We start from the raw sequence: 23,283 nt of genomic DNA on the forward strand, positions 1-23,283 counted from the left end.
TATTGTGCTATATGTGCTGTACTTCATGGGGGTGTATTTTTGTGAGGGTTCGCTATAAGTATGGTGCTGAGCTTGCACTATATTTGTATTTGTAGATAGAAGAGTCAAGGCTATTGCTATATCTGTCACTGACTCCTACCCCCCACATGCACACACTCTCCCCCCCCCCCCACACACACACAGAGCACCAGCTGCCAACTCCCAATCTGAGGAATAGGCTATCTACGCTAACAATCAGCACACTTGACTTGGTGCCCATGGCAACGCTGGTCAAAGGTGGGAGTCGTACTGGCAGACACAGACACTGCTCAGATCACACCCATCACGCCCACCACAGCAGCACAACTGACGGCACTAGTGGAATAGTGCACTGACTGTATTTGACTCACATCTTAGTTATGCTATTACTTTTACGTAAAGTTCATAAATTCGTTCAATCAATAAACAATATACACATATATACTGGTAGACTACAAAACCACAGATATATGCTACTGCACACACACAAATAAGGTAAGTAACAAAGTGAAGACAACCACAAAACACTAAAAGATAACAACAGATCCTTCACTGCACACATACACAAAACCACCACTCACTGTCCACAGCTACTCCATAAGAGAAGTGATATGACCATTACCAAATGATGTGACAAACTGACCATCTTTAGTGAACACTGACACATGCTTGTTAGTATACTCAGCAACATAAAAAAAACTACTGACACACACACCACGAGAACCAGAAAGATCTCCTTGTCCATTTCCTTTCTTTCCAATCGAGTGAATAAACCGATCATCCATAGTGAGCACTTGAACACGATGATTACCATAGTCAGTGACATACACCATTTGTACATTGTCCACCGCAACATCCTCTGGTAGGTCATTACCAGTTTCCATTAAATCAATCTGCTTGACTGGCCCCAGCTCTGTCGTCAACACTTGGACTCCGTGATTCCCTCGATTGCACACAAACACTTCATCACCAGCGACTGCTATCCCTTGAGGGTAGTAGAGTTTTTTTAGAATACTTTCCCTTGTCCCAAACCATTTTAGCAGATATCCTCTTTTGTACACGCAGTGTTTGTTGCTGCCAGAGACATAGATCTTGTCTTCCTTGTCTACTGCCACACGAGAGATACTGCCAAACCAATGTATTGATTTGCTGATGCTTTGAATTTGTTTTCCTTTCTTGTCAAACATCAAAATATCACCGTTCCAGTCAGTTACAATCAGTTCTTCTGATGAGTTGAATGCCATATACCGAGGGTTGTTGATTCCTCTTATCACCCTCACAGGTTTGTCCAGCTTGGTGGGGGGTATTTTGACGAACACAGAGAAGGGGCTTCCTGAAATAGGCTGGTCGTCCACTGAGATCAGGAGGTGGTATCGACCACGTACCCTAGGGGTGTACTCAACACTGTACACTCCACCCCTCACAGGCACTGCTTGTAGCTGTTGAGATGATCAGCTAGCAATTTTAAAGTTGCTTTAGCTTTTGAAAATTGTCGTGGCTGGTGTATATTGATTGAAAAGCAAGCAGGTTTATCGATTTCAGCATTTTTAACTACATCTCCTTCCACAGTGCACTTCGTTGGATCCACTGTACCGTCATACACAATAACGTTGTTTTTACACAACTCCTTGAGACCCTTATAAACAAACACCTCAACTCCAAAATCATCTTTCTCCACTGGATCAGAATTGGCTGCTTCCTTCACCACCTCAGCATCGATTCGACTCACCACCTGCTCTTGCATCGTAATCAGTTCTTCATCACTTGCATTCTCCAGTGTACGCTCTACAAAGTCAATCAAACTCTGAGCAGTGCCTAGGGACAGGTCCAGATCTTTCTCTTGAACTGTCAGCTTCTCCATCTTTGAATCAGCTAAAGCAGAAGATTCTCGTAAAACACGGACTTTGCATCGATCGAGAATATCGTGTAGCTCCTGGAACTTGGCATTCACTTGTCTCTCTGTCAGTTCTTTCTGGGCCTGTATATTCTGTTTAGTTCCTTTCACTTGATTCACAGCGGTGCTCAGATGAGGCAGTAGGTTCTTGAGTGGGGAGAGGTGCTCCGTCAGCTTTTTGCGAGTTTCGGGGGCGGCTTTCTTAACTAACTCTGACTTGTGGTCACAATGATCGAATACAACACAGTCTCGACAGATGAGCTTGTTGCAATCGAAACAAAAAATCTTCTTTGGCTCCTCATGATCCTCGCATTTTGGGGGTAGTGGGCTTTCGAATGTTAGATCTTTCACTCCGCCCTGTTTGAGCTGTTCCAGAGTAGAGACGATATGTGTAGCAAACACTTTCATACGCTGATGAAATCTTACACAATCCTCACAAATGAACTGGACACACTGTCGGCAGAATGCAGTGGCCTTTTCCCCAGGGCACATTTCACAGGTGGCCTCTAACTTGCCGTGGGCTTTCTCCATCCTCGAGTGGAGTGCTTTCATCCGGTTGATGAAGAACGCAGTGGGCAGTCTGTCTGGGTTGTTGTCTGGCAATAGAGTGGGCTCACGACAGTCGGGGCAGGGGAACGGCTGGTTGGGTGGGTAGCGACTGGAGAGTGTGAGGATGCATTGCTTGCAGTAGTAGTGACAACGAGGGAGCAGCTTTGGCTCCTGGATGCGGTCATGACAGATGCCACAGGTCACCTCTTGCTCGAGATCAGCAACAACTGGATCAGGTTTTTCGGCCATCGTTAGAAATTGTTTCTCAGATCTGGAGAATGCAATTGTGTAGAATGTTGAATATTGTATAATTAGCTATATACATGTACTATAGTATAGTCTATACCTCTGCAGCTACTGTATGAAGTCTTACCTACAATCAGAAAAAGCTTTCCAGGGTTAAAGCATATGGTCAAAGTAAGCTATGAACTGAAGTAGCAGTAAGCTCTAAGTTATGTAAAATTAATGTTATTCATAGCGTTTCACCAGCGCTATAATATTAGTGTTTTAATGAGATTCATTGCATTTTCTAAAACAAATTGGGATTTTACTCAGAAATTAATACTCGCGAAAATATGTAATCTGAGATACGCCCACACTTCTTCACAGTCATATATACAGTACAGATAATAATTGCAGTTAGGCTATAATAGCTAGTCCAGTCATCATCTTCAGTTCTCAAATGATAATCACTTGTCAACACTAGGGACTTGCTGCTCAGACGACGTGGGTCGCTATGACAGCACTCATCAGACTCGTTACACCAGGAGTCCTTCCCGCTTAACGAGGCTCTCTCCAGAGGGGCATCTTGATACCAGCAATTGGCAGCTTCCTTACAATCTCCTTTCTCACAAGTAGACACTTTGACACCATTAAACAAGTTTGTCGGTGCTAGTACAGCTGACATTGATGATGTCTCTTTAGTGCACAAATAGTTTCTGTTTTGAGGGTCATGAATTGTTTTGATTTCTTTAGTAGGTAACTGAGCCGAGATAGTAATGATCGTGGGGGAGTGGTTACTGCTTGTGAGGGGGTGGTTTGAGGTGTGGGTGTGGTCTCAGCTAGCAGAGAGGTGGAGCTGAGGTATAGTCCTTTAGTGAGGAGCAGGTTAGTTACTCTGTTCTTGCCAACACGATCATAGTAGATATCGACGACACCAACTTGTAGCCCGGATGGTTTCCTGGTAACCTTGGCAAACACCTGTAGTCACATTTAAGCAAGCATGAACAAAATGCACACACTATAAAACACATACTATATACACAATTTACAAAGTCTACAGTTTTAGTTCTACTTATAGGCACTTATTATCAGACGGTGGGGGGACTAAGTGCAACCACAAAAAGTTCCTTCTAAACTGCAGCTACTTCACAGAAGCCTTTCGCTACACTATATTCACCATTTTGTGTCGTAGGTGTTTCCATAGTAGCTGTTTGTCCAGTGGGAACCATTCCTCTCCGTGATTGAATGTTGAGTAGAGGCCGTCAATAGCCGTGGGGAGGGCCAGGGGAGGGACCACGCCCACTCTCAGTCCGTGGGGGAGCTTGTAGAGGTTACGTAGTGACACACTGTGCATCGTTGAGCCACAATCTATCAGCTCCAGTCTAGCCTGAGGCTGTATACACACAGGTGGGGAGATAACAAGCAAATGATCAAAATGATTGGTAATCACGTTTGTCTATAATGTAGCTTCCCCCGGCGTATTATATCATTCGTAATTTTAGAAGCAAGTATTTTATCCTAGAAATTCACTCTATTCAGAGCTACACAGTTTATAGACTATGGAAGATGATGTTGAAGGATAATTGCTACAAAACTTGGCTCTATTGAGCAACAGGCACACCACTCACCTGTCCAATATAGTGTGGTCGATTGACCTCTGTCACTCTAGCTCTCCTGTAGAAGCCATCCTCTTCTCTCTCTTGAGTGCCTCCAACACTCACAAGCACAGCACAATACAGTCCAACCATCAACTGCAGAATGTTCCGTATAAAAAGCCATCCATGAATGCACATGCTCAAAGCAACATGTAACTCTTCTGCCTCTCACAACATGTACCTTATATACAGAGAAACCTCTGACACATTTAAGCACACTAGTTGACAATGAACTGTCGTCCCTAAACTTACTTTTCTGCACCAACTAAATATAATGCGCACTAAATTTAATGGACAATAAATTATCTACAAAGGGACAATATTAATGTCTTGAATAATAAAATGATAGGGCCAAGGTAGTTTGACTGACCTCGCCTCTGCTCATAGTGTTGGGGTCACTGGTGGTCATGGCAACTGATAGCTCCTCCAGGTCATGCTCTGGGTACTCAGCCAGCTGTATCCAGACACGGTCAGGACTGTTCACATGCAGTACTTGCAATGACATTGTTGACAATTGGTCTCCTTGTGTCGGACAATAATAGTGTATCCATTGTAGGCTCTTTGGGTGAAGGTTCGTCTATAGTGGTGTCCATTGGATGTGCTCTACTGGTGACCTCTGTGAACCTTGTCTTGGCAGCACAAGCACACGATACGGAAATTTTTCAACCATATATTCGGCCAAATACTGCAGAGAGTTGTCTTGCATTGCTATGACTTCATCACTTTGCTGTCGTGTGGTGTTTTGTGATACAATAGTTTCTATCGTAATATTTTCCGGGGGGGGGGGGGGGGACTTGCATTTCTCTGACTTCATCCTCTGGGGGGAGGGGCTGATCTTGTACCTCAAATGTAGCTTGCTGTGTAATGAACGTGGCTTCTGCTGCTAATGCTTGAGACATCATCACCTGGTTGTTGAGCTCACAAACTAGGGACTGGGCCGTGTAGGGGTCAAATGGTCTATCTTCAGAGCTTGGTTGGTCATCAGTGGGTACCGGTATATACTTCAATCTTGTTCATTGAGATTGTCACTTTTAGTGAGGTTATCGAGATCTGATTGATAGTGGAGTCTTGCAAGCAGTGGCTCTGCTCTCTCTGTAGTTGTATAATGGGTCCATGCAACTGATGCAACTTCAGATACAGAGTGTGCTAGGTACTTGTTCATTTTCACTTGTAATAAGATGGTAAAGATCATCATAACACAATCACAAACGATCTTTCCCAAAATTGGCAGCAGGCAGGTAAAGATCGTCAGTACAACTAACTGCTTCTCAGTACATACACATAAAACACAGATTGCTACACACAACTAAAATATAACAACAGATTCTTGACTGCGCACATAAACAAAACCATCACTGTCCACAGCTACTCCATAAAGATCAGTGATATGACCATTACCAAATGATGTGACAAACTGACCGTCTTTAGTGAACACTAACACACGATTGTTACTATCCTCAGCAACATAAACAAAACCAGTGACACACACACCATACGGGTCAGACAGATCTCCTTGTCCACTTCCTTTCTTTCCAATCGAGTGAATAAACCGACCATCCATAGTGAGCACTTGAACACGATGATTACCATAGTCAGTGACATACATCATTTGTTCATTGTCCACTGCAACATCCTCTGGGTGGTTAAAATGTCTATTACCAGTTCCCTTTGAACCAATCTGCTTGACTGGCTCCAGTTCTGTCGTCAACACTTGGACTCTGTGATTGTCTTGATCGCACACAAACACTTGATCACCAGCGACTGCTATCCCTCGAGGCCAGTTGAGTTCCTTTGGACCACTTCCCTTCGTCCCAAACCTCTTCAGTAGATCTCCTCTTTTGTTGAACTTGTACACACAGTGTTTGCTGCAGTCACAGACATAGATGTTGTCCTCCTTGTCTACTGCCATACCATAGATATTGTCAACCCCATGCTTTGATTTGCTGAAGATTTGAATTTGTTTTCCTTTCTTGTCAAACACCAAAACATCACCACTACCGTCAGTTACAATCAGTTCTTCTAACGAATTAAATGCCATATACCGAGGGTTATTGATTCCTGTTATCACCTTCACTGGTTTGTCCAGCTTGGTGGGGGGTATTTTAATGAACATAGAGAAGGGGCTTCCTGGGATGGGCTGATCATCCACTGAGATCAGGAGGTGGTGTCGACCACGTATCCTAGGGGTGTACTCAACGCTGTACACTCCACCCCTCACAGGCACTGCTTGTAGCTGTTGAGATGATTGATCAACTAGCGATTTTAAAACCACTTGTATTGTAGGATGCTTTAATTGTGTATTACATTCCACAAGAATCGAAAAATTGTTAGGTTTATCGATTTCAGCAGTTCTAGCTCCATCTCCTTCCACAGTGCACTTTGCTGGATCCACTTTACCATCATACACTCTCACATTGTTCTCACACAACTTCTTGAGATCCTCACAAACAAACACTTCGACTCCAAAATCATCTTTCTCCACTGGATCAGGATTGGCTGCTTCCTTCCCTCGCTTCAACACCTCGGCATCGATTCGACTCACCACCTGCTCTTGCATCGTAATCAGTTCTTCATCACTTGCATTCTCCAGTGTACGCTCTACAAAGTCAATCAAACTCTGAGCAGTGCCCAGGGACAGGTCCAGACCCTTCTCTTGAACTGTCAGCTTCTCCATCTTTGAATCAGCCAAAGCAGAAGATTCTCGTAAAACACGGACCTTGCATCGATTGAGAATATCATGTAGCTCCTGGAACTTGGCATTCACTTGTCTCTCTGTCAGTTCTTTCTGGGCCTGGATCTTCTGTTTAGTTCCTTTCACTTGATTCACAGCGGTGCTCAGATCAGGCAGTAGGTTCTTGAGTGGGGAGAGGTGCTCCGTCAGCTTTTTGCGAGTTGCGGGGGCGGCTTTCTTTACAAATTCGTAATTGTGTCCAGCGTGTTCAATAACGATACAGTCTCGACAGATAAGCTTGTTGCAATCGAAACAGAAAATCTTTTTTGGCTTTTCGTGATCTTTGCATTTTGGGGGTGGTGGGTTTTCGAATGTTAGTTCTTTGACTCCGCCTTGTTTGAGCTCGTCCAGAGTGGAGACGATATGTGTAGCAAACACTTTCATACGTTGATGAGGTCTTACACAATCCTCACAGATGAAATTGACACACTGTCGGCAGAATGCAGTGGCCTTTCCCCCAGAGCACATTTCACAAGTGGTCTCCAACTTGCCATGGGCTTTCTCCATCCTCGAGTGAAGTGCTTTCATCCGGTTGATAAAGAACGCAGTGGTCAGTCTGTCTGGGTTGTTGTCTGGCAATAGAGTGGGCTCACGACAGTCGGGGCAGGGGAACGGCTGGTTGGGTCGGTAGCGACTGGAGAGTGTGAGGATGCATTGCTTGCAGTAGTAGTGACAACAAGGGAGCAGCTTTGGCTCCTGGTAGCGGTCATGACAGATGCCACAGGTCACTTCTTGCTCGAGATCAGCAACAACTGGATCAGGTCCTTCAGCCATCGTTAGTTAAGATCTGGGGAATGCATTTGTACAACATTTATAAAAGCATGAAACTATATTCTAATATAAAAAATTAAATAGCAACTTCCCTAGAAATTGAGTATACAAGAATGTTGAATCTGTGAATAATATTTTGCACTAAGTGATCAATTAGGTCAAGCTAAGCTAGACCTCTGCAGCTAGTTGAAAAAACGGGTCCCCCAAAAAACTTACCTACTATTTATAAGAACTTCCTAGATCCTTTAATTTCAACAATTACACAAGCCTTTGTTTTGCATGTACCTTGTACTGGTACATGCTACGCCCATATTACACAATGTTATAAATCTGACCAGATACGCCCACTTTTTTGTTTCAACACTGGCCCACACTTTCTTCAATATGAAAGTACATGTACATGTATTTACAAAAATTCTATGGTAGCAACATTGATATCTCCCTGAGCACTGGGCATGAGATGCCTTGATCCCAGGCCACACTGAAGATGGAGGCCTTGTAGGAGGCTAGGCTATTAAATAGCTGTCTTGGTATCTTTCAATTTAAAATTATAATTATCAGCGTACTAGGTACACAAATATTGAGGAATGCATAATTATAAGTATGTGTTCAATACATGTACATGTATATAACTGGTAAAAATGTTTGCCAAGTTTATAAGTCGTTGAACAAACTAATGTTCGATGTGTTCATGTCTCAACGACGTAGTTGGGATGAACCACCAGGAATGAATCTTCGTCTGACTCCTCCCCCATCACCAACGGCAACAGAATGTGGTCCTACACACAAAAAACGCAATTCTAATTAAGCACAAAAGTATCGTTTTAATCAGCATGCAATACGCACATACCAAAACACTACTAGTACACAAAATCTCGAACAAACTGCGAAAAGAATCATGTACAAATGCTACGAGGACCATGCATGTACTTTTTGTAAAACTTTCCACCTAGCTTTACATTAGAGACAAATGGGCCCATGGAGACGAGGCTAACTGCACGTGCACTCATGATTGACTCACATGTTGCACAAGTCTCTCGATGACCTTCTCCACGAGGAGCTTCTTCTCCGTCAGCTCCTCCACATTCTCTATATCATCAGCCACCTCCTTCAGGTACCAGTTCACTAGGTCACCTTCACGAACTCCGCTAGAATCTGGAGGGGGGAGGAGTGTACTTGATGTAGCATCAATACCTCTATCACACCAAAGCATGTATTTCAAACTGTCACAATCAGTGGGTATAAATCAAAGCCAAGTCGTAATGTATATAGTTACTAACAAACATAATGTAGCTGAAGTGATCAGTGTACATACAGCAATCAACACTACAGCCTTTTAATGGCCACTCATGAAGAAAGGCTAACCCAGATATAAAGGCCACGCCAAATAAACAGCCTGTGTACTAAACAAACCCTCAGTCAACAAGGGCCCACACTTAATTGTTCCCCAAAGGTGTCCGCTATAGAGGGGTTTACTACTGACAGCTGCACCTTTGTCTGCCTCCTCGCTCTGACGCATGTGCAGGATGAGCAGGTTGGAGATGATACGATATTCCTCATACGTAACTCGTATCTTCTTGGTTTTCACCGGCGGTTGGGTGGATGGATCTGATTGGTCTATTGGAGTGTGGCCGTTCACTCCATTCTCGCCATTGACACCATTCTCACCATTGGTCATGCAGTCCTCATCATTGCCTACAGTAATGCACATGTGTGTAAAGTTATGAAAATGCTAGAAATTGAGAAAAGTTATGGACGCTCAAGTAAGTTTGCTAGCGAAACACCCCGTTTATTACTAGCCTTTGGTCTAAAAGTAATTGTTAAGCACATTTAATATCAGCCAGAATTTATTTTCTCAAGGGAATAATTATAACTTGATGTTAAAGGGCACAGTATAATGAGACCACCCACCATTGATGATCTGTTCATCCTCGTCAAAGTTGATGTCAGGAGTCTCCACACGAATAATGGACTTATTGAGCAAACGAAAGCCTTCCTTCACATGCTTGGGTTGTACCTGAGGCATGTATAGTCATGTAATGAACCTGATGACCATCATAATATAATATCCAACAAATCATAAGTTGTATTCTGTACACACACCTACAAAATCCACTCTACACCCACACACACCCTCACTCTTCACACCTCTCACACTCCACACACCTCATCAGAGCAGTGGATCCTAGCCATGGCCTCCGCGAGTCGTATCAAACTCTCGAGCTGTCTCACGGTGATTCTCCATGACGATCGAGCCACGCCCGAGCAGTCTCTCTGCCGTAACTTCTTGTACTGCTCCACCATGTACTCACCAGAGGTGGGGCTGATACGAGGCTTGAACTGACGAGCAAACAATACGTAGCGTTGGATCTCCTCCTGAAGGGGGCGGGGTCACAGTGGTACAATGACGTATTGATTTGCAACTGATCAATTACCTATACTAGCTAATATAGTACACCATCTAAAAACCACGTATCTCCGCGGTTTTTTACGATAATTGTAACGAAGAACTTCAAATTTACCATAACTTATTCAAGCAAAAAGGCTGGTATATTATTCAGGCCGTAACTACAACCCTCCCCACGTCCGCACCACTCACGAGGGAATAGACACGCTCCACTGCCTCTGTCTTGTGACTGTGGAGGTCCACAATACGCCTAGCGATGGCATAGTCAGTCACCTGTGGAGGAGGGGGAGCATCAATCAACACACTAGGTCAAGGTGTCACAAATACAAATAACAGCATATTTTTGCTACACTATAATAATCATGGCAGTGGAATGGCAAAAAAGGAACAGGAATAGAAAAACTGCACATAGGAACCCCACATGGCTAAAAAAATGGAATAAAGGCAGCTATTCTACAGCGCTTAATTAAAGCGTGTCTTCATGCAGATATTAGAGCACTCACCCACTAAACCACCACTAACAGTGCACCTGTCATACACATTGACATACCAGTGTAGACAACAAAACCATAATTCAATTAGATAGCCAGAAAATAGTTTTAGTTCCATACTTGGGTTAATTATGATTTTGCTTTTCGTTGCACAGTTGCAGCTAGGGTACATTAGAGGTCAATTGGTACACACACCTCGTTACATTCGTCTACTATGATGAAGAAGAGGTCAAAGCGTGACATGATGGGAGCAGTGAGCTGGATGTTCATCTTGAGTGATTTTGACCGGTCATAGCGACCACCAATCGGATTAGCCGCAGCTAGGATGGATGTACGAGTTGAGGGTTGCCTTGACACCAGCCTTGGTGATTGAAATGGTCTGTTGCTCCATGGCTTCATGAATGGCTACTTGGTCTTTCAGGTCCATCTTGTCAAACTCGTCAATACAACAAACTCCCTGCAGGGGGAGGGCATTTAAATTAGTATGTACTAACTGTACATTAGCTACATATGAACATGATTATCTGCTACTGGTAACAAATTCAAGGTAATCCTCGTCATTTCAAAGCAGAACACATACAGTATTAACTATACCTATATACATACATGTGTAAACAGCCTAGATACGACTTTATGGATGTGTACAAGCAAGTATAATAATTATGAGAGTCAGCTCACATTGTCAGCGAGCATGAGAGCGCCAGCCTCTATAACAAACTCGTGACTCTCCTCGTCCTTGACCACGGCAGCTGTGAGTCCAGCTGCTGTCGAGGCCTTGCCACTAGTGTACACTGCACGAGGACTGAACTCCTCCACTCTCCTGTACAGTGAGTAGTGCAAGGGATAGTAACGGTGTGTACGTGATGACACAAACTGAAGTCTACTTCTAGCTGGTTGGAGCTTATCAGCTCTGCAGCATACAGATAGAAGCGCTTTTTAACAAGGAATCCCGGCAATGAAATTTTGAATTTGAGTTAAGTATAACAAAGTTATGACAACATTATGAAGGTCAACCTCAACACAAATAACATAATACACTCACTTGAGGAACTGGCTCTTGCCACAGGACGGGTCCCCCACGATGCACACATTGATGTCTCCACGGAGATGAGTCCCCTCCATAGTTGTCTTGGGAACACCACCGAACAGCATCAGTAGAACACCTCGCTTCACCTCATCATTGCCTGAAGGGGAGAACGTACAATGAAGATCAGTAATGGCGGCTGACTGGGGATGAAGATACGTAGGTGAAATAGGGGCCCATCGTATCCAATCTTACCAAGATCTGATGAAACTATCAACTATTCTACTAACAAAGTGTGGCTAATAATGGTGAATTTTACCGAAGGTCGCCAAATTTGAAAACGCCAAGTCAGTTCAAATTGTGTATACACTGCATGTAGATGCATACACTAACTAAAGGCATAAAACGGTAGCTCAACTGATGCTCACATTAATAATTTAACATCAGCAATACAATATAATGAGCATAGAGACCCCTCCCCCTCCTCACCTTCGGGGGATGGAGCCTCGTGGCAGCTCCTGCTGTGTCTCCTGGATACGCACTTTCTGGAAGTCAACAAACCGCGAGACATTGACATCAAGCATGAACCGTCTTCTGTTCTGACAGTTAGGATTCTTACATACCTGGGGAAATGAACACAGGTGTATGAGAGGGTGTGGTTTCTGGGGATGGTTATGAGAGGGTGTGGCTTTTTTAGTGTAATTAACAGCTCAAGATAGCATACTTGCTGTACGACTGTACGTACAGGACACTTGAAACTGCCATGGCTACAATTAAAATCTTCTGCGTTGACAGGGGACATTTAATTGAGTTCTGCTCACACACACGCACACACATAATTGACTTTACTAGACTTTACTAAGACATTATATTAATGATGTGAAGCACTCACTGTTGGTTGTGTGAACTTGAACTGCTGCTCAACATCAGAGATGACCGTCTGACACTCGAGACAGAGGAACGTTCCATTGGTCAGCTCGGGATGGACAGGGTGCGTCCGTACCACTTGCCCACTGATGCGTAGCAGAGTACCCACTTTGGACGTTGAGAGTTCACGAACCCTGTGGGTGAATAAGTTGACACATTATCACTCAAAAAATACTTCGGCCAAATACTGCAGAGAGTTGTCTTGCGTTGCTATGACTTCATCACTTTGCTGCCGTGTGGTGTTTTGTGATACAACGGTTTCTATCGTAATATTTTCAGGGATGTATTGCACTTCTCTGGCTTCATCCTTTGGGGGGAGGGGCTGCTCTTGTACCTCAAATGTAGCTTGCTGTGTAATGAACGTGGCTTCTGCTGCTAATGCTTGAGACATCATCACCTGGTTGTTGAGCTCACAAACTAGGGACTGGGCCGTGTAGGGGTCAAATTGTCCATCTTCAGAGCTTGGTTGGTCATCAGTGGGTACCGGTACTTCATCTTGTTCATTGAGATTGTCACTTTTAGTGAGGTTATTGAGATCTGATTGATAGTGGAGTCTCGCAAGCAGTGGCTCTGCTCTCTCTGTAGTTGTATAATGGGTCCATGCAACTGATGCAGCTTCAGATACAGAGTGTGCTAGGTACTTGTCCATTTTCACTTGTAATAAGATGGTAAAGATCCTCATAACACAAAAACAATCTTTCCCAAAATAGGCAGCAGGCAGGTAAAGATCATCAGTAGAATTAACTGCTTCTCAATCAAAAGTAAATTATTACATACACATAAAACACAGATTGCTACTGCCCACACACACAAATAATAACTAAAATATAACAACAGATTCATAACTGCACACATACACAAAACCATTACTGTCCACAGCTACTCCATAAACTCTATAAAGATTAGTGATATGAGCATTACCAAATGATGTGACAAACTGACCATCTTTAGTGAACACTGACACACAATCGTTACCATAATCAGCAACATAAACAAAACCAGTGACACACACACCATGAGGGCAAGACAGATCTCCTGGTCCACTTCCTTTCTTTCTAATCGAGCGAATAAACCGACCATCCATAGTGAGCACTTGAACACGATGATTATAACAGTCAGTGACATACACCATTTGTTCATTGTCCACTGCGACATCCTCTGGGTAGTTAAAATGCTCATTACCAGTTCCGTATGAACCAATCTGCTTGACTAGCTCCAGATCTGTCGTCAACACTTGGACTCTGCTATTCTTTTGATCGCACACAAACACTTGATCACCAGCGACTGCTATCCCTCGAGGGTAGTTAAGTTCCTTTGGACCACTTCCCTTCGTCCCAAACCTCTTCAACAGATCTTCTCTTTTGTTGAACTTGTACACAGAGTTATTGCCGCTATCACAGACATAGATGTTGTCCTCCTTGTCTACTGCCACACCAAAGATATAGCCGAACCCATGCTGTGATTTGCTGATGCTACGAATTTGTTTTCCTTTCTTGCCAAACACCAAAACATCACCGTTCCAGTCAGTTACAATCAGTTCTTCTGATGAGTTGAATGCCATATACTGAGGGTTGTCGATTCCTCTTATCACCTTCACTGGTTTGTCCAGCTTGGTGGGGGGTATTTTGATGAACACAGAGAAGGGGCTTCCTGGGATGGGCTGGTCGTCCACTGAGATCAGGAGATGGTGTCGACCACGTACCCTAGGGGTGTACTCAACACTGTACACTCCACCCCTCACAGGCACTGCTTGCAATTGTTGGGTCGATTGATCAACTAGCGATTTCAGTACTGCTTGTGGTTTGCCTTGTTTTGAACTGATATAGACATTCAGATTTGCACATTTGTCAACTTCAGCCATCTTCACACCATCACCCCTCACAGAAGGATAAACTACAACATTGTTCTCACACAACTTCTTGAGATCCTCACAAACAAACACTTCAACTCCAAAATCATCTTTCTCCACTGGATCAGGATTGGCTGCTTCCTTCCCTCGCTTCACCACCTCGGCATCGATTCGACTCACCACCTGCTCTTGCATCGTAATCAGTTCTTCATCACTTGCATTCTCCAGTGTACGCTCTACAAAGTCAATCAAACTCTGAGCAGTGCCCAGGGACAGGTCCAGACCCTTCTCTTGAATCGTCAGCTTCTCCATTTTTGAATCAGCCAAAGCAGAAGATTCTCGTAAAATACGAACCTTGCATCGATCGAGAATATCGTGTAGCTCCTGGAACTTGGCATTCACTTGTCTCTCTGTCAGTTCTTTCTGGGCCTGGATCTTTTGTTTAGTTCCTTTCACTTGATTCACAGCGGTGCTCAGATCAGGCAGTAGGTTCTTGAGTGGGGAGAGGTGCTCCGTCAGCTTTTTGCTAGTTGCGGGGGCGGCTTTCTTTACAAATTCGTAATTGTGTCCAGCATGTTCAATAACGATACAGTCTCGACAGATGAGCTTGTTGCAATCGAAACAGAAAATCTTTTTTAGCTCCTCGTGATCTTCGCATTTTGGGGGTGGTGGGCTTTCGAATGTTAGTTCTTTCACTCCGCCCTGTTTGAGCTCGTCCAGAGTGGAGATAGCATGTCCGGCAAATACTTTCATTTTATGAGACTTCACACAATCGTCACAGATAAAACTGACACACTGTCGGCAGAATGCAGTGGCCTTTCCCCCAGAGCACATTTCACAGGTGGTCTCTAACTTGCCGTGGGCTTTCTCCATCCTCGAGTGGAGTGCTTTCATCCGGTTGATGAAGAACGCAGTAGTCAGTCTGTCAGGGTTGTTGTCTGGCAATAGAGTGGGCTCACGACAGTCGGGGCAGGGGAACGGCTGGTTGGGTCGGTAGCGACTGGAGAGTGTGAGGATGCATTGCTTGCAGTAGTAGTGACAACAAGGGAGCAGCTTTGGCTCCTGGTAGCGGTCATGACAGATGCCACAGGTCACTTCTTGCTCGAGATCAGCAACAACTGGATCAGGTCCTTCGGCCATCGTTAGTTCAGATCTGGGGAATATATTTGTACAACATTTATAAAAGCATGAAACTATTCTAATATAAAAATTAATTAAATAGCAACTTCACTAGAAATTGAGTAATACAAGAATGTTGAATCTGTGAATAATAGTTTGCACTAAGTGATCAATTAGGTCAAGCTAAGCTAGACCTCTGCAGCTAGTTGAAAAAACGGGTATCCGAAAAAACTTACCTACTATTTATAAGAACTTCCTAGATCCTTTAATTTCAGCAATTACACAAGATCTTTGTTTTGCATGTACCTTGTACTGGTACATACATTACACAATGTTATAAATCTGACCAGATACGCCCACTTTTTTATAAATCTGACCAGATACGCCCACTTTTTTGTTTCAACACTGGCCCACACTTTCTTTCAATATGAAAGTACATGTACATGTATGTACAACAATTCTACACAACTTGGTAGCAACATTGATATCTCCCTGAGCACTCAGCATGAGATGCCTTGATCCCAGGCCACACTGAAGATGGAGGCCTTGTAGGAGGCTAGGGATGCTTCTATTAAAAGCTGTCTTGGTATCTTTCAGTTTAAAATTATAATTATCAGCGTACTAGGTACACAAATATTGAGGAATGCATAATTATAAGTATGTGTTCAATACATGTACATGTATATAACTGGTAAAAATGTTTGCCAAGTTTATAAGTCGTTGAACAAAATAATGTTCGATGTGTTCATGTCTCAACGACGTAGTTGGGATGAACCACCAGGAATGGATCTTTGTCTGACTCCTCCCACATCACCAACGGCAACAGAATGTGGTCCTACACACAAAGAACGCAATTCTAATTAAGTGTAAAACGTATCGATATAAATGATACTAGATATATACAGTACTCTCAAACTGCAAATCTCAACATGATAATAAAGGAAAACAAATCTGAAAAAACCACGCATGCAGCACTGTTCATGTATAAGGGCTAAGAGGACCATGCATGACTTTCGAGACAAATTGGCATGCACATGCACTCATGATCGACTCACATGTTGCACAAGTCTCTCGATGACCTTCTCCACGAGGAGCTTCTTCTCCGTCAGCTCCTCCACATTCTCTATATCATCAGCCACCTCCTTCAGGTACCAGTTCACTAGGTCACCTTCACGAACTCCGCTAGAATCTGGAGGGGGAGGAGTGTACGTGATGTAGCATCAATACCCCTATCACACCAAAGCATGTATTTCAAACTGTCACAATCAGTGGGTATAAATCAAAGCCAAGTCGTAATGTACATGTATATAGTTACAAACAAACATAATGTAGCTGAAGTGATCAGTGTACATACAGCAATCAACACTACAGCCTTTTAATGGCCACTCATGAAGAAAGGCTAACCCAGATATAAAGGCCACGCCAAATAAACAGCTTGTGTATTAAATAAACCCTCAGTCAACAAGGGCCCACACTTAATTGTTCCCCAAAGGTGTCCGCTATAGAGGGGTTTACTACTGACAGCTGCACCTTTGTCTGCCTCCTCGCTCTGACGCATGTGCAGGATGAGCAGGTTGGAGATGATACGATATTCCTCATACGTAACTCGTATCTTCTTGGTTTTCACCGGCGGTTGGGTGGATGGATCTGATTGGTCTATTGGAGTGTGGCCGTTCACTCCATTCTCGCCATTGACACCATTCTCACCATTGGTCATGCAGTCCTCATCATTGCCTACAGTAATGCACATGTGTGTAAAGTTATGAAAATGCTAGAAATTGAGAAAAGTTATGCATGGACACTCAAGTAAGTTTGTTAGCGAAACACACCATTTATTACTAGCCTTTGGTCTAAAAGTAATTGTTAAGCACGTTTAATATCAGCCAGAATTTATTTTCTCAAGGGAATAATTATTACTTGATGTTAAAGGGCACAGTATAATGACACCACCCACCATTGATGATCTGTTCATCCTCGTCAAAGTTGATGTCCGGAGTCTCCACACGAATAATGGACTTATTGAGCAAACGAAAGCCTTCCTTCACATGCTTAGGTTGTACCTGAGACAACATAAGACATGTACAGTCATGCACTGTACCTGAGACAACATAAGACATGTACAGTCAGTCATGCACTAGCGAACCTGATGACCATCATAATAAAATAAGTTGTATTCTGTACACACATCTACAAAATCCACTCTACACCCACACACACCCTCACTCTTCACACCTCTCACACTCCACACACCTCATCAGAGCAGTGGATCCTGGCCATAGCCTCCGCGAGTCGTATCAAACTCTCCAGCTGTCTCACGGTGATTCTCCATGACGACCGAGCCACGCCCGAGCAGTCTCTCTGCCGTAACTTCTTGTACTGCTCCACCATGTACTCACCAGAGGTGGGGCTGATACGAGGCTTGAACTGACGGGCAAACAATACGTAGCGTTGGATCTCCTCCTGAAGGGGGCGGGGTCACAGTGGTACAATGACGTATTGATTTGCAACTGATCAATTACCTATACTAGCTAATATAGTACACCATCTAAAAACCACGTATCTCCGCGGTTTTTTACGATAATTGTAACGAAGAACTTCAAATTTACCATAACTTATTCAAGCAAAAAGGCTGGTATATTATTCAGGCCGTAACTACAACCCTCCCCCCGTCCGCACCACTCACGAGGGAATAGACACGCTCCACTGCCTCTGTCTTGTGACTGTGGAGGTCCACAATACGCCTAGCGATGGCATAGTCAGTCACCTGTGGAGGAGGGGGAGCATCAATCAACACACTAGGTCAAGGTATCACACTCAAAAAAAAATGCGCAGTATTGAACCCTAACCCTGAACCCCAAATAGCTAAAAAATGGAAAAAGACAGCAGCGCTTAATTTACATTTAAAGCATGTCTTCATGCAGATATTAAAGCACTCACCCACTAAACCACCACTAACAGTGCACCTGTCATACACATTGACATACCAGTGTAGACAACAAAACCATAATTCAATTAGATAGCCAGAAAATAGTTTTAGTTCCATACTTGGGTTAATTATGATTTTGCTTTTCGTTGCACACACACACCTCGTTACACTCATCCACTATGATGAAGAAGAGGTCAAAGCGCGACATTATGGGGGCAGTGAGCTGGATGTTCATCTTGAGTGATTTTGACCGGTCATAGCGACCACCAATCGGATTAGCCGCAGCTAGGATGGATGTACGAGCATTGAGAGTTGCCTTGACACCAGCCTTGGTGATTGAGATGGTCTGTTGCTCCATGGCTTCATGAATGGCTACTTGGTCTTTGAGGTCCATCTTATCAAACTCGTCAATACAACAAACTCCCTGCAGGGGGAGGGGCATTTAGTATACACTGTACATTACCTACAATAGTTTAGATGTTAGCAGCCAAAACATTACGGAAATACCAAAGAACGTGCTAGAATAAAACTGATTGATAAGCTACCACTTATACAAGTACATGTACATTACACAAATTCATGGTAAGACATGGCTGAAAAAGTACAGGCCTGATATATACAAGCAAGTATAATAATGAGAGTTAGCTCACATTGTCAGCGAGCATGAGAGCGCCAGCCTCTATAACAAACTCGTGACTCTCCTCGTCCTTGACCACGGCAGCTGTGAGTCCAGCTGTTGTCGAGGCCTTGCCACTAGTGTACACTGCACGAGGACTGAACTCCTCCACTCTCCTGTACAGTGAGTAGTGCAAGGGATAGTAACGGTGTGTATGTGATGACACAAACTAAAGTCTACTTCTAGCTGGTTGGAGCTTATCAGCTCTGCAGCATACAGATAGAAGCGTTTTTTAACAAGGAATCCAATGGTATATGAATTTTTGAATTTCAGTGAAGTTATGACAACATTATGAAAGTCAACCTCAACACAAATAACAAAATACACTCACTTGAGGAACTGGCTCTTGCCACAGGACGGGTCCCCCACGATGCACACGTTGATGTCCCCACGGAGATGAGTTCCCTCCATGGTCGTCTTGGGCACACCACCGAACAGCATCAGTAGAACACCTCGCTTCACCTCATCGTTGAAGCACACGTTGATGTCCCCACGGAGACGAGTCCCCTCCGTGGTCGTCTTGGGCACACCACCGAACAGCATCAGTAGAACACCTCGCTTCACCTCATCGTTGAAGCACACGTTGATGAAGCGAGGTGTTTTACTGATGCTGTTCGGTGGTGTGCCCAAGACGACCATGGAGGGGACTCATCTCCGTGGGGACATCAACGTGTGCATCGTTGTCTTGCATTGCTATGACTTCATCACTTTGCTGCCGTGTGGTGTTTTGTGATACAACGGTTTCTATCGTAATATTTTCAGGGATGTCTTGCACTTCTCTGGTTTCATCCTAGACTGGGGGGAGGGGCTGCTCTTGTACCTCAAATGTAGCTTGCTGTGTAATGAACGTGGCTTCTGCTGCTAATGCTTGAAACATCATCACCTGTTTGTTGAGCTCACAAACTAGGGACTGGGCCGTGTAGGGGTCAAATTGTCCATCTTCAGAGCTTGGTTGGTCATCAGTGGGTACTTCATCTTGTTCATTGAGATTGTCACTTTTAGTGAGGTTATTGAGATCTGATTGATAGTGGAGTCTCGCAAGCAGTGGCTCTGCTCTCTCTGTAGTTGTGTAATGGGTCCATGCAACTGATGCAGCTTCAGATACAGAGTGTGCTAGGCACTTGTCCATTTTCACTTGTAATAAGATGGTAAAGATCCTCATAACACAATCACAAAAGATCTTTCCCAAAATAGGCAGCAGGCAGGTAAAGATCATCAGTAAAACTAACTGCTTCTCAATCAAAAGTAAATTATTACATACACATAAAACACAGATTGCTACTGCCCACACACAAATAAAAAATAACTAAAATATAACAACAGATTCATGACTGCACACATAAACAAAACCATCACTGTCCACAGCTACTCCACAAGGAAAAATGATATGACCATTACCAAATGATGTGACAAACTGACCGTCTTTAGTGAACACTGACACACGCTTGTTATCATAATCAGCAACATAAACAAAACCAGTGACACACACACCAAAAGGGCGAGACAGATCTCCTGGTCCATTTCCTTTCTTTCCAATCGAGCGAATAAACCGACCATCCATAGTGAGCACTTGAACACGATGATTATAACAGTCAGTGACATACACCATATGTTCATTGTCCACTGCAACATCCTTTGGTTGGTTAAAATGTCCATTACCAGTTCCTTTTGAACCAATCTGCTTGACTGGCTCCAGCTCTGTCGTCAACACTTGGACTCTGTAATTTTGATCGTCACACACAAACACTTGATCACCAGCGACTGCTATCCCTCGAGGACAGTTGAGTTCCTTTGGACCACTTCCAATCGTCCTAAACCTCTTTAGCAGATCTCCTCTTTTGTTGAACTTGTACACACAGTGTTCACCCGTGTCACAGACATAGATGTTGTCCTCCTTGTCTACTGCCACACCAGAGATACCGACAAACCCATGCTTTGATTTGCTGATGCTTCGAATTTGTTTTCCTTTCTTGTCAAACACCAAAACATCACCGGTACTGTCAGTTACAATCAGTTCTTCTGATGAGTTGAATACCATATATCGAGGGTTGTTGATTCCTCTTATCACCCTCACTGGTTTGTCTAGCTTGGTGGGGGGTATTTTGATGAACACAGAGAAGGGGCTTCCTGGAATAGGCTGATCGTCCACTGAGATCAGGAGGTGGTGTCGACCACGTACCCTAGGGGTGTACTCAACGCTGTACACTCCACCCCTCACAGGCACTGCTTGCAATTGTTGGGTCGATTGATCAACTAGCGATTTCAGTACTGCTTGTGGTTTGCCTTGTTTTGAACTGATATAGACATTCAGATTTGTACATTTGTCAACTTCAGCCATCTTCACACCATCACCCCTCACAGAAGGATAAACTACAACATTGTTCTCACACAACTTCTTGAGATCCTCACAAACAAACACTTCGACTCCAAAATCATCTTTCTCCACTGGATCAGGATTGGCTGCTTCCTTCCCTCGCTTCACCACCTCGGCATCGATTCGACTCACCACCTGCTCTTGCATCGTAATCAGCTCTTCATCACTTGCATTCTCCAGTGTACGATCTACAAAGTCAATCAAACTCTGAGCAGTGCCCAGGGACAGGTCCAGACCCTTCTCTTGAACCGTCAGCTTCTCCATCTTTGAATCAGCCAAAGCAGAAGATTCTCGTAAAACACGGACCTTGCATCGATCGAGAATATCGTGTAGCTCCTGGAACTTGGCATTCACTTGTCTCTCTGTCAGTTCTTTCTGGGCCTGGATCTTCTGTTTAGTTCCTTTCACTTGATTCACAGCGGTGCTCAGATCAGGCAGTAGGTTCTTGAGTGGGGAGAGGTGCTCCGTCAGCTTTTTGCGAGTTGCGGGGGCGGCTTTTTTGACAAATTCGTAATTGTGTCCAGCGTGTTCAATAACGATACAGTCTCGACAGATGAGCTTGTTGCAATCGAAACAAAAAATCTTTTTTAGCTCCTCATGATCTTCGCATTTTGGGGGTGGTGGGCTTTCGAATGTTAGTTCTTTCACTCCGCCCTGTTTGAGCTCGTCCAGAGTGGAGATGGCATGTCCGGCAAATACTCTCAATCGTTTATGAGACTTCACACAATCTTCACAGATGAAATTGACACATTGTCGGCAGAATGCAGTGGCCTTTCCCCCAGAGCACATTTCACAAGTGGCCTCCAACTTTCCATGGGCTTTCTCCATCCTCGAGTGGAGTGCTTTCATCCGGTTGATGAAGAACGCAGTGGGCAGTCTGTCTGGGTTGTTGTCTGGCAATAGAGTGGGCTCACGACAGTCGGGGCAGGGGAACGGCTGGTTGGGTCGGTAGCGACTGGAGAGTGTGAGGATGCATTGCTTGCAGTAGTAGTGACAACAAGGGAGCAGCTTTGGCTCCTGGTAGCGGTCATGACAGATGCCACAGGTCACTTCTTGCTCGAGATCAGCAACAACTGGATCAGGTCCTTCGGCCATCGTTAGTTCAGATCTGGGGAATGCATTTGTACAACATTTATAAAAGTATGAAACTATTCTAATATAAAAATTAAATACAACTTCGCTAGAAATTGAGTAGATCTATACAAGTTGAATCGGTGAATAATATTTTGCACTAAGTGATCAATTAGGTCAAGCTAAGCTAAACCTCTGCAGCTAAGTTGAAAAAACGGGTACCCGAAAAAACTTACCTACTATTTATAAAAACTTCCTAGATTCAACAATTACAAGCCTTTGTTTTGCATGTACCTTGTACTGGTACATGCTACGCCCATTACACAATGTTATAAATCTGACCAGATACGCCCACTTTTTTATTTCAACACTGGCCCACACTTTCTTCAATATGAAAGTACATGTACATGTATGTACAACAATTCTACACAACTTGGTAGCAACATTGATTGATATCTCCCTGAGCACTGGGCATGATATGCCTTGATCCCATGCAGACCGCACTGAATGGAGGCCTTATAGGAGGCTAGTGATGCTTCTATTAAATAGCTGTCTTGGTATCTTTCAATTTAAAATTAT

At 43.8% G+C, this 23,283-nt stretch overlaps 7 protein-coding genes across 7 annotated transcripts; all 7 read right to left on the bottom strand.

Moving 5' to 3' along the window:
- Positions 1-432: 432 nt before the first annotated feature.
- On the bottom strand, positions 433-2,924 carry LOC135343623 (E3 ubiquitin-protein ligase TRIM45-like). Its single transcript, XM_064540594.1, has 2 exons — positions 2,835-2,924; positions 433-2,732 (listed from the first exon to the last, which is right to left on the bottom strand). The coding sequence occupies exon 2, from the start codon at positions 2,708-2,710 to the stop codon at positions 1,439-1,441; it is 1,272 nt and encodes a 423-aa protein (XP_064396664.1). The 5' UTR covers positions 2,711-2,732; positions 2,835-2,924; the 3' UTR covers positions 433-1,438.
- A 107-nt stretch (positions 2,925-3,031) lies between these two features.
- LOC135343630 (uncharacterized) lies at positions 3,032-5,115 on the bottom strand. The gene is made up of 4 exons (XM_064540601.1): positions 4,709-5,115; positions 4,312-4,434; positions 3,861-4,076; positions 3,032-3,661 (listed from the first exon to the last, which is right to left on the bottom strand). The coding sequence occupies exons 1-4, from the start codon at positions 4,841-4,843 to the stop codon at positions 3,353-3,355; spliced, it is 783 nt and encodes a 260-aa protein (XP_064396671.1). The 5' UTR covers positions 4,844-5,115; the 3' UTR covers positions 3,032-3,352.
- A 31-nt stretch (positions 5,116-5,146) lies between these two features.
- LOC135344309 (tripartite motif-containing protein 3-like) lies at positions 5,147-7,843 on the bottom strand. Its single transcript, XM_064541476.1, has one exon. It carries the CDS (start codon positions 7,841-7,843, stop codon positions 5,645-5,647), a length of 2,199 nt encoding a protein of 732 aa, XP_064397546.1. The 3' UTR covers positions 5,147-5,644.
- A 686-nt stretch (positions 7,844-8,529) lies between these two features.
- On the bottom strand, positions 8,530-11,008 carry LOC135344310 (DNA replication licensing factor MCM6-like). Its single transcript, XM_064541477.1, has 7 exons — positions 10,934-11,008; positions 10,440-10,520; positions 10,007-10,216; positions 9,752-9,857; positions 9,332-9,535; positions 8,862-8,995; positions 8,530-8,619 (listed from the first exon to the last, which is right to left on the bottom strand). The coding sequence occupies exons 1-7, from the start codon at positions 11,006-11,008 to the stop codon at positions 8,530-8,532; spliced, it is 900 nt and encodes a 299-aa protein (XP_064397547.1).
- A 2,434-nt stretch (positions 11,009-13,442) lies between these two features.
- Positions 13,443-15,699, bottom strand: LOC135344398 (E3 ubiquitin-protein ligase TRIM71-like). Its single transcript, XM_064541597.1, has one exon. The coding sequence runs from the start codon at positions 15,676-15,678 to the stop codon at positions 13,510-13,512; it is 2,169 nt and encodes a 722-aa protein (XP_064397667.1). The 5' UTR covers positions 15,679-15,699; the 3' UTR covers positions 13,443-13,509.
- Positions 15,700-16,309: 610 nt separating this feature from the next.
- On the bottom strand, positions 16,310-19,933 carry LOC135343622 (DNA replication licensing factor MCM6-like). The gene is made up of 10 exons (XM_064540593.1): positions 19,591-19,933; positions 19,234-19,375; positions 18,744-19,007; positions 18,341-18,421; positions 17,908-18,117; positions 17,612-17,717; positions 17,485-17,495; positions 17,188-17,380; positions 16,713-16,846; positions 16,310-16,492 (listed from the first exon to the last, which is right to left on the bottom strand). The coding sequence occupies exons 1-10, from the start codon at positions 19,896-19,898 to the stop codon at positions 16,403-16,405; spliced, it is 1,539 nt and encodes a 512-aa protein (XP_064396663.1). The 5' UTR covers positions 19,899-19,933; the 3' UTR covers positions 16,310-16,402.
- A 512-nt stretch (positions 19,934-20,445) lies between these two features.
- Positions 20,446-22,731, bottom strand: LOC135343619 (tripartite motif-containing protein 3-like). The gene has a single exon (XM_064540589.1). It carries the CDS (start codon positions 22,726-22,728, stop codon positions 20,566-20,568), a length of 2,163 nt encoding a protein of 720 aa, XP_064396659.1. The 5' UTR covers positions 22,729-22,731; the 3' UTR covers positions 20,446-20,565.
- Positions 22,732-23,283: the final 552 nt, after the last annotated feature.

The sequence above is a fragment of the Halichondria panicea genome, chromosome 11 (assembly GCF_963675165.1).
Source record: "Halichondria panicea chromosome 11, odHalPani1.1, whole genome shotgun sequence".
NCBI lineage: Eukaryota > Metazoa > Porifera > Demospongiae > Suberitida > Halichondriidae > Halichondria > Halichondria panicea.

What these genes read in the sequence shown, in the direction of transcription:
- LOC135343619 (XM_064540589.1), bottom strand. Translation starts at nt 22,728, where the DNA reads ATGGCCGAAGGACCTGATCCAGTTGTTGCTGATCTCGAGCAAGAAGTG.
- LOC135344310 (XM_064541477.1), bottom strand. Translation starts at nt 11,008, where the DNA reads ATGAACATCCAGCTCACTGCTCCCATCATGTCACGCTTTGACCTCTTC. An exon ending in TGGAGCGTGTCTATTCCCTC is followed by an intron (nt 10,217 to 10,439) that starts GTGAGTGGTGCG and finishes CGCCCCCTTCAG; the next exon opens with GAGGAGATCCAACGCTACGT. An exon ending in GGATCCACTGCTCTGATGAG is followed by an intron (nt 9,858 to 10,006) that starts GTGTGTGGAGTG and finishes TACATGCCTCAG; the next exon opens with GTACAACCCAAGCATGTGAA.
- LOC135343622 (XM_064540593.1), bottom strand. Translation starts at nt 19,898, where the DNA reads ATGGTCGTCTTGGGCACACCACCGAACAGCATCAGTAAAACACCTCGC. An exon ending in TAGTGGATGAGTGTAACGAG is followed by an intron (nt 18,422 to 18,743) that starts GTGTGTGTGTGC and finishes CCTCCTCCACAG; the next exon opens with GTGACTGACTATGCCATCGC. An exon ending in TCGAGAGACTTGTGCAACAT is followed by an intron (nt 16,493 to 16,712) that starts GTGAGTCGATCA and finishes CTTTGTGTGTAG; the next exon opens with GACCACATTCTGTTGCCGTT.
- LOC135344309 (XM_064541476.1), bottom strand. Translation starts at nt 7,843, where the DNA reads ATGGCTGAAGGACCTGATCCAGTTGTTGCTGATCTCGAGCAAGAAGTG.
- LOC135343623 (XM_064540594.1), bottom strand. Translation starts at nt 2,710, where the DNA reads ATGGCCGAAAAACCTGATCCAGTTGTTGCTGATCTCGAGCAAGAGGTG.
- LOC135344398 (XM_064541597.1), bottom strand. Translation starts at nt 15,678, where the DNA reads ATGGCCGAAGGACCTGATCCAGTTGTTGCTGATCTCGAGCAAGAAGTG.
- LOC135343630 (XM_064540601.1), bottom strand. Translation starts at nt 4,843, where the DNA reads ATGTCATTGCAAGTACTGCATGTGAACAGTCCTGACCGTGTCTGGATA. An exon ending in ACACTATGAGCAGAGGCGAG is followed by an intron (nt 4,435 to 4,708) that starts GTCAGTCAAACT and finishes AACATTCTGCAG; the next exon opens with TTGATGGTTGGACTGTATTG. An exon ending in AACACCTACGACACAAAATG is followed by an intron (nt 3,662 to 3,860) that starts GTGAATATAGTG and finishes ATGTGACTACAG; the next exon opens with GTGTTTGCCAAGGTTACCAG.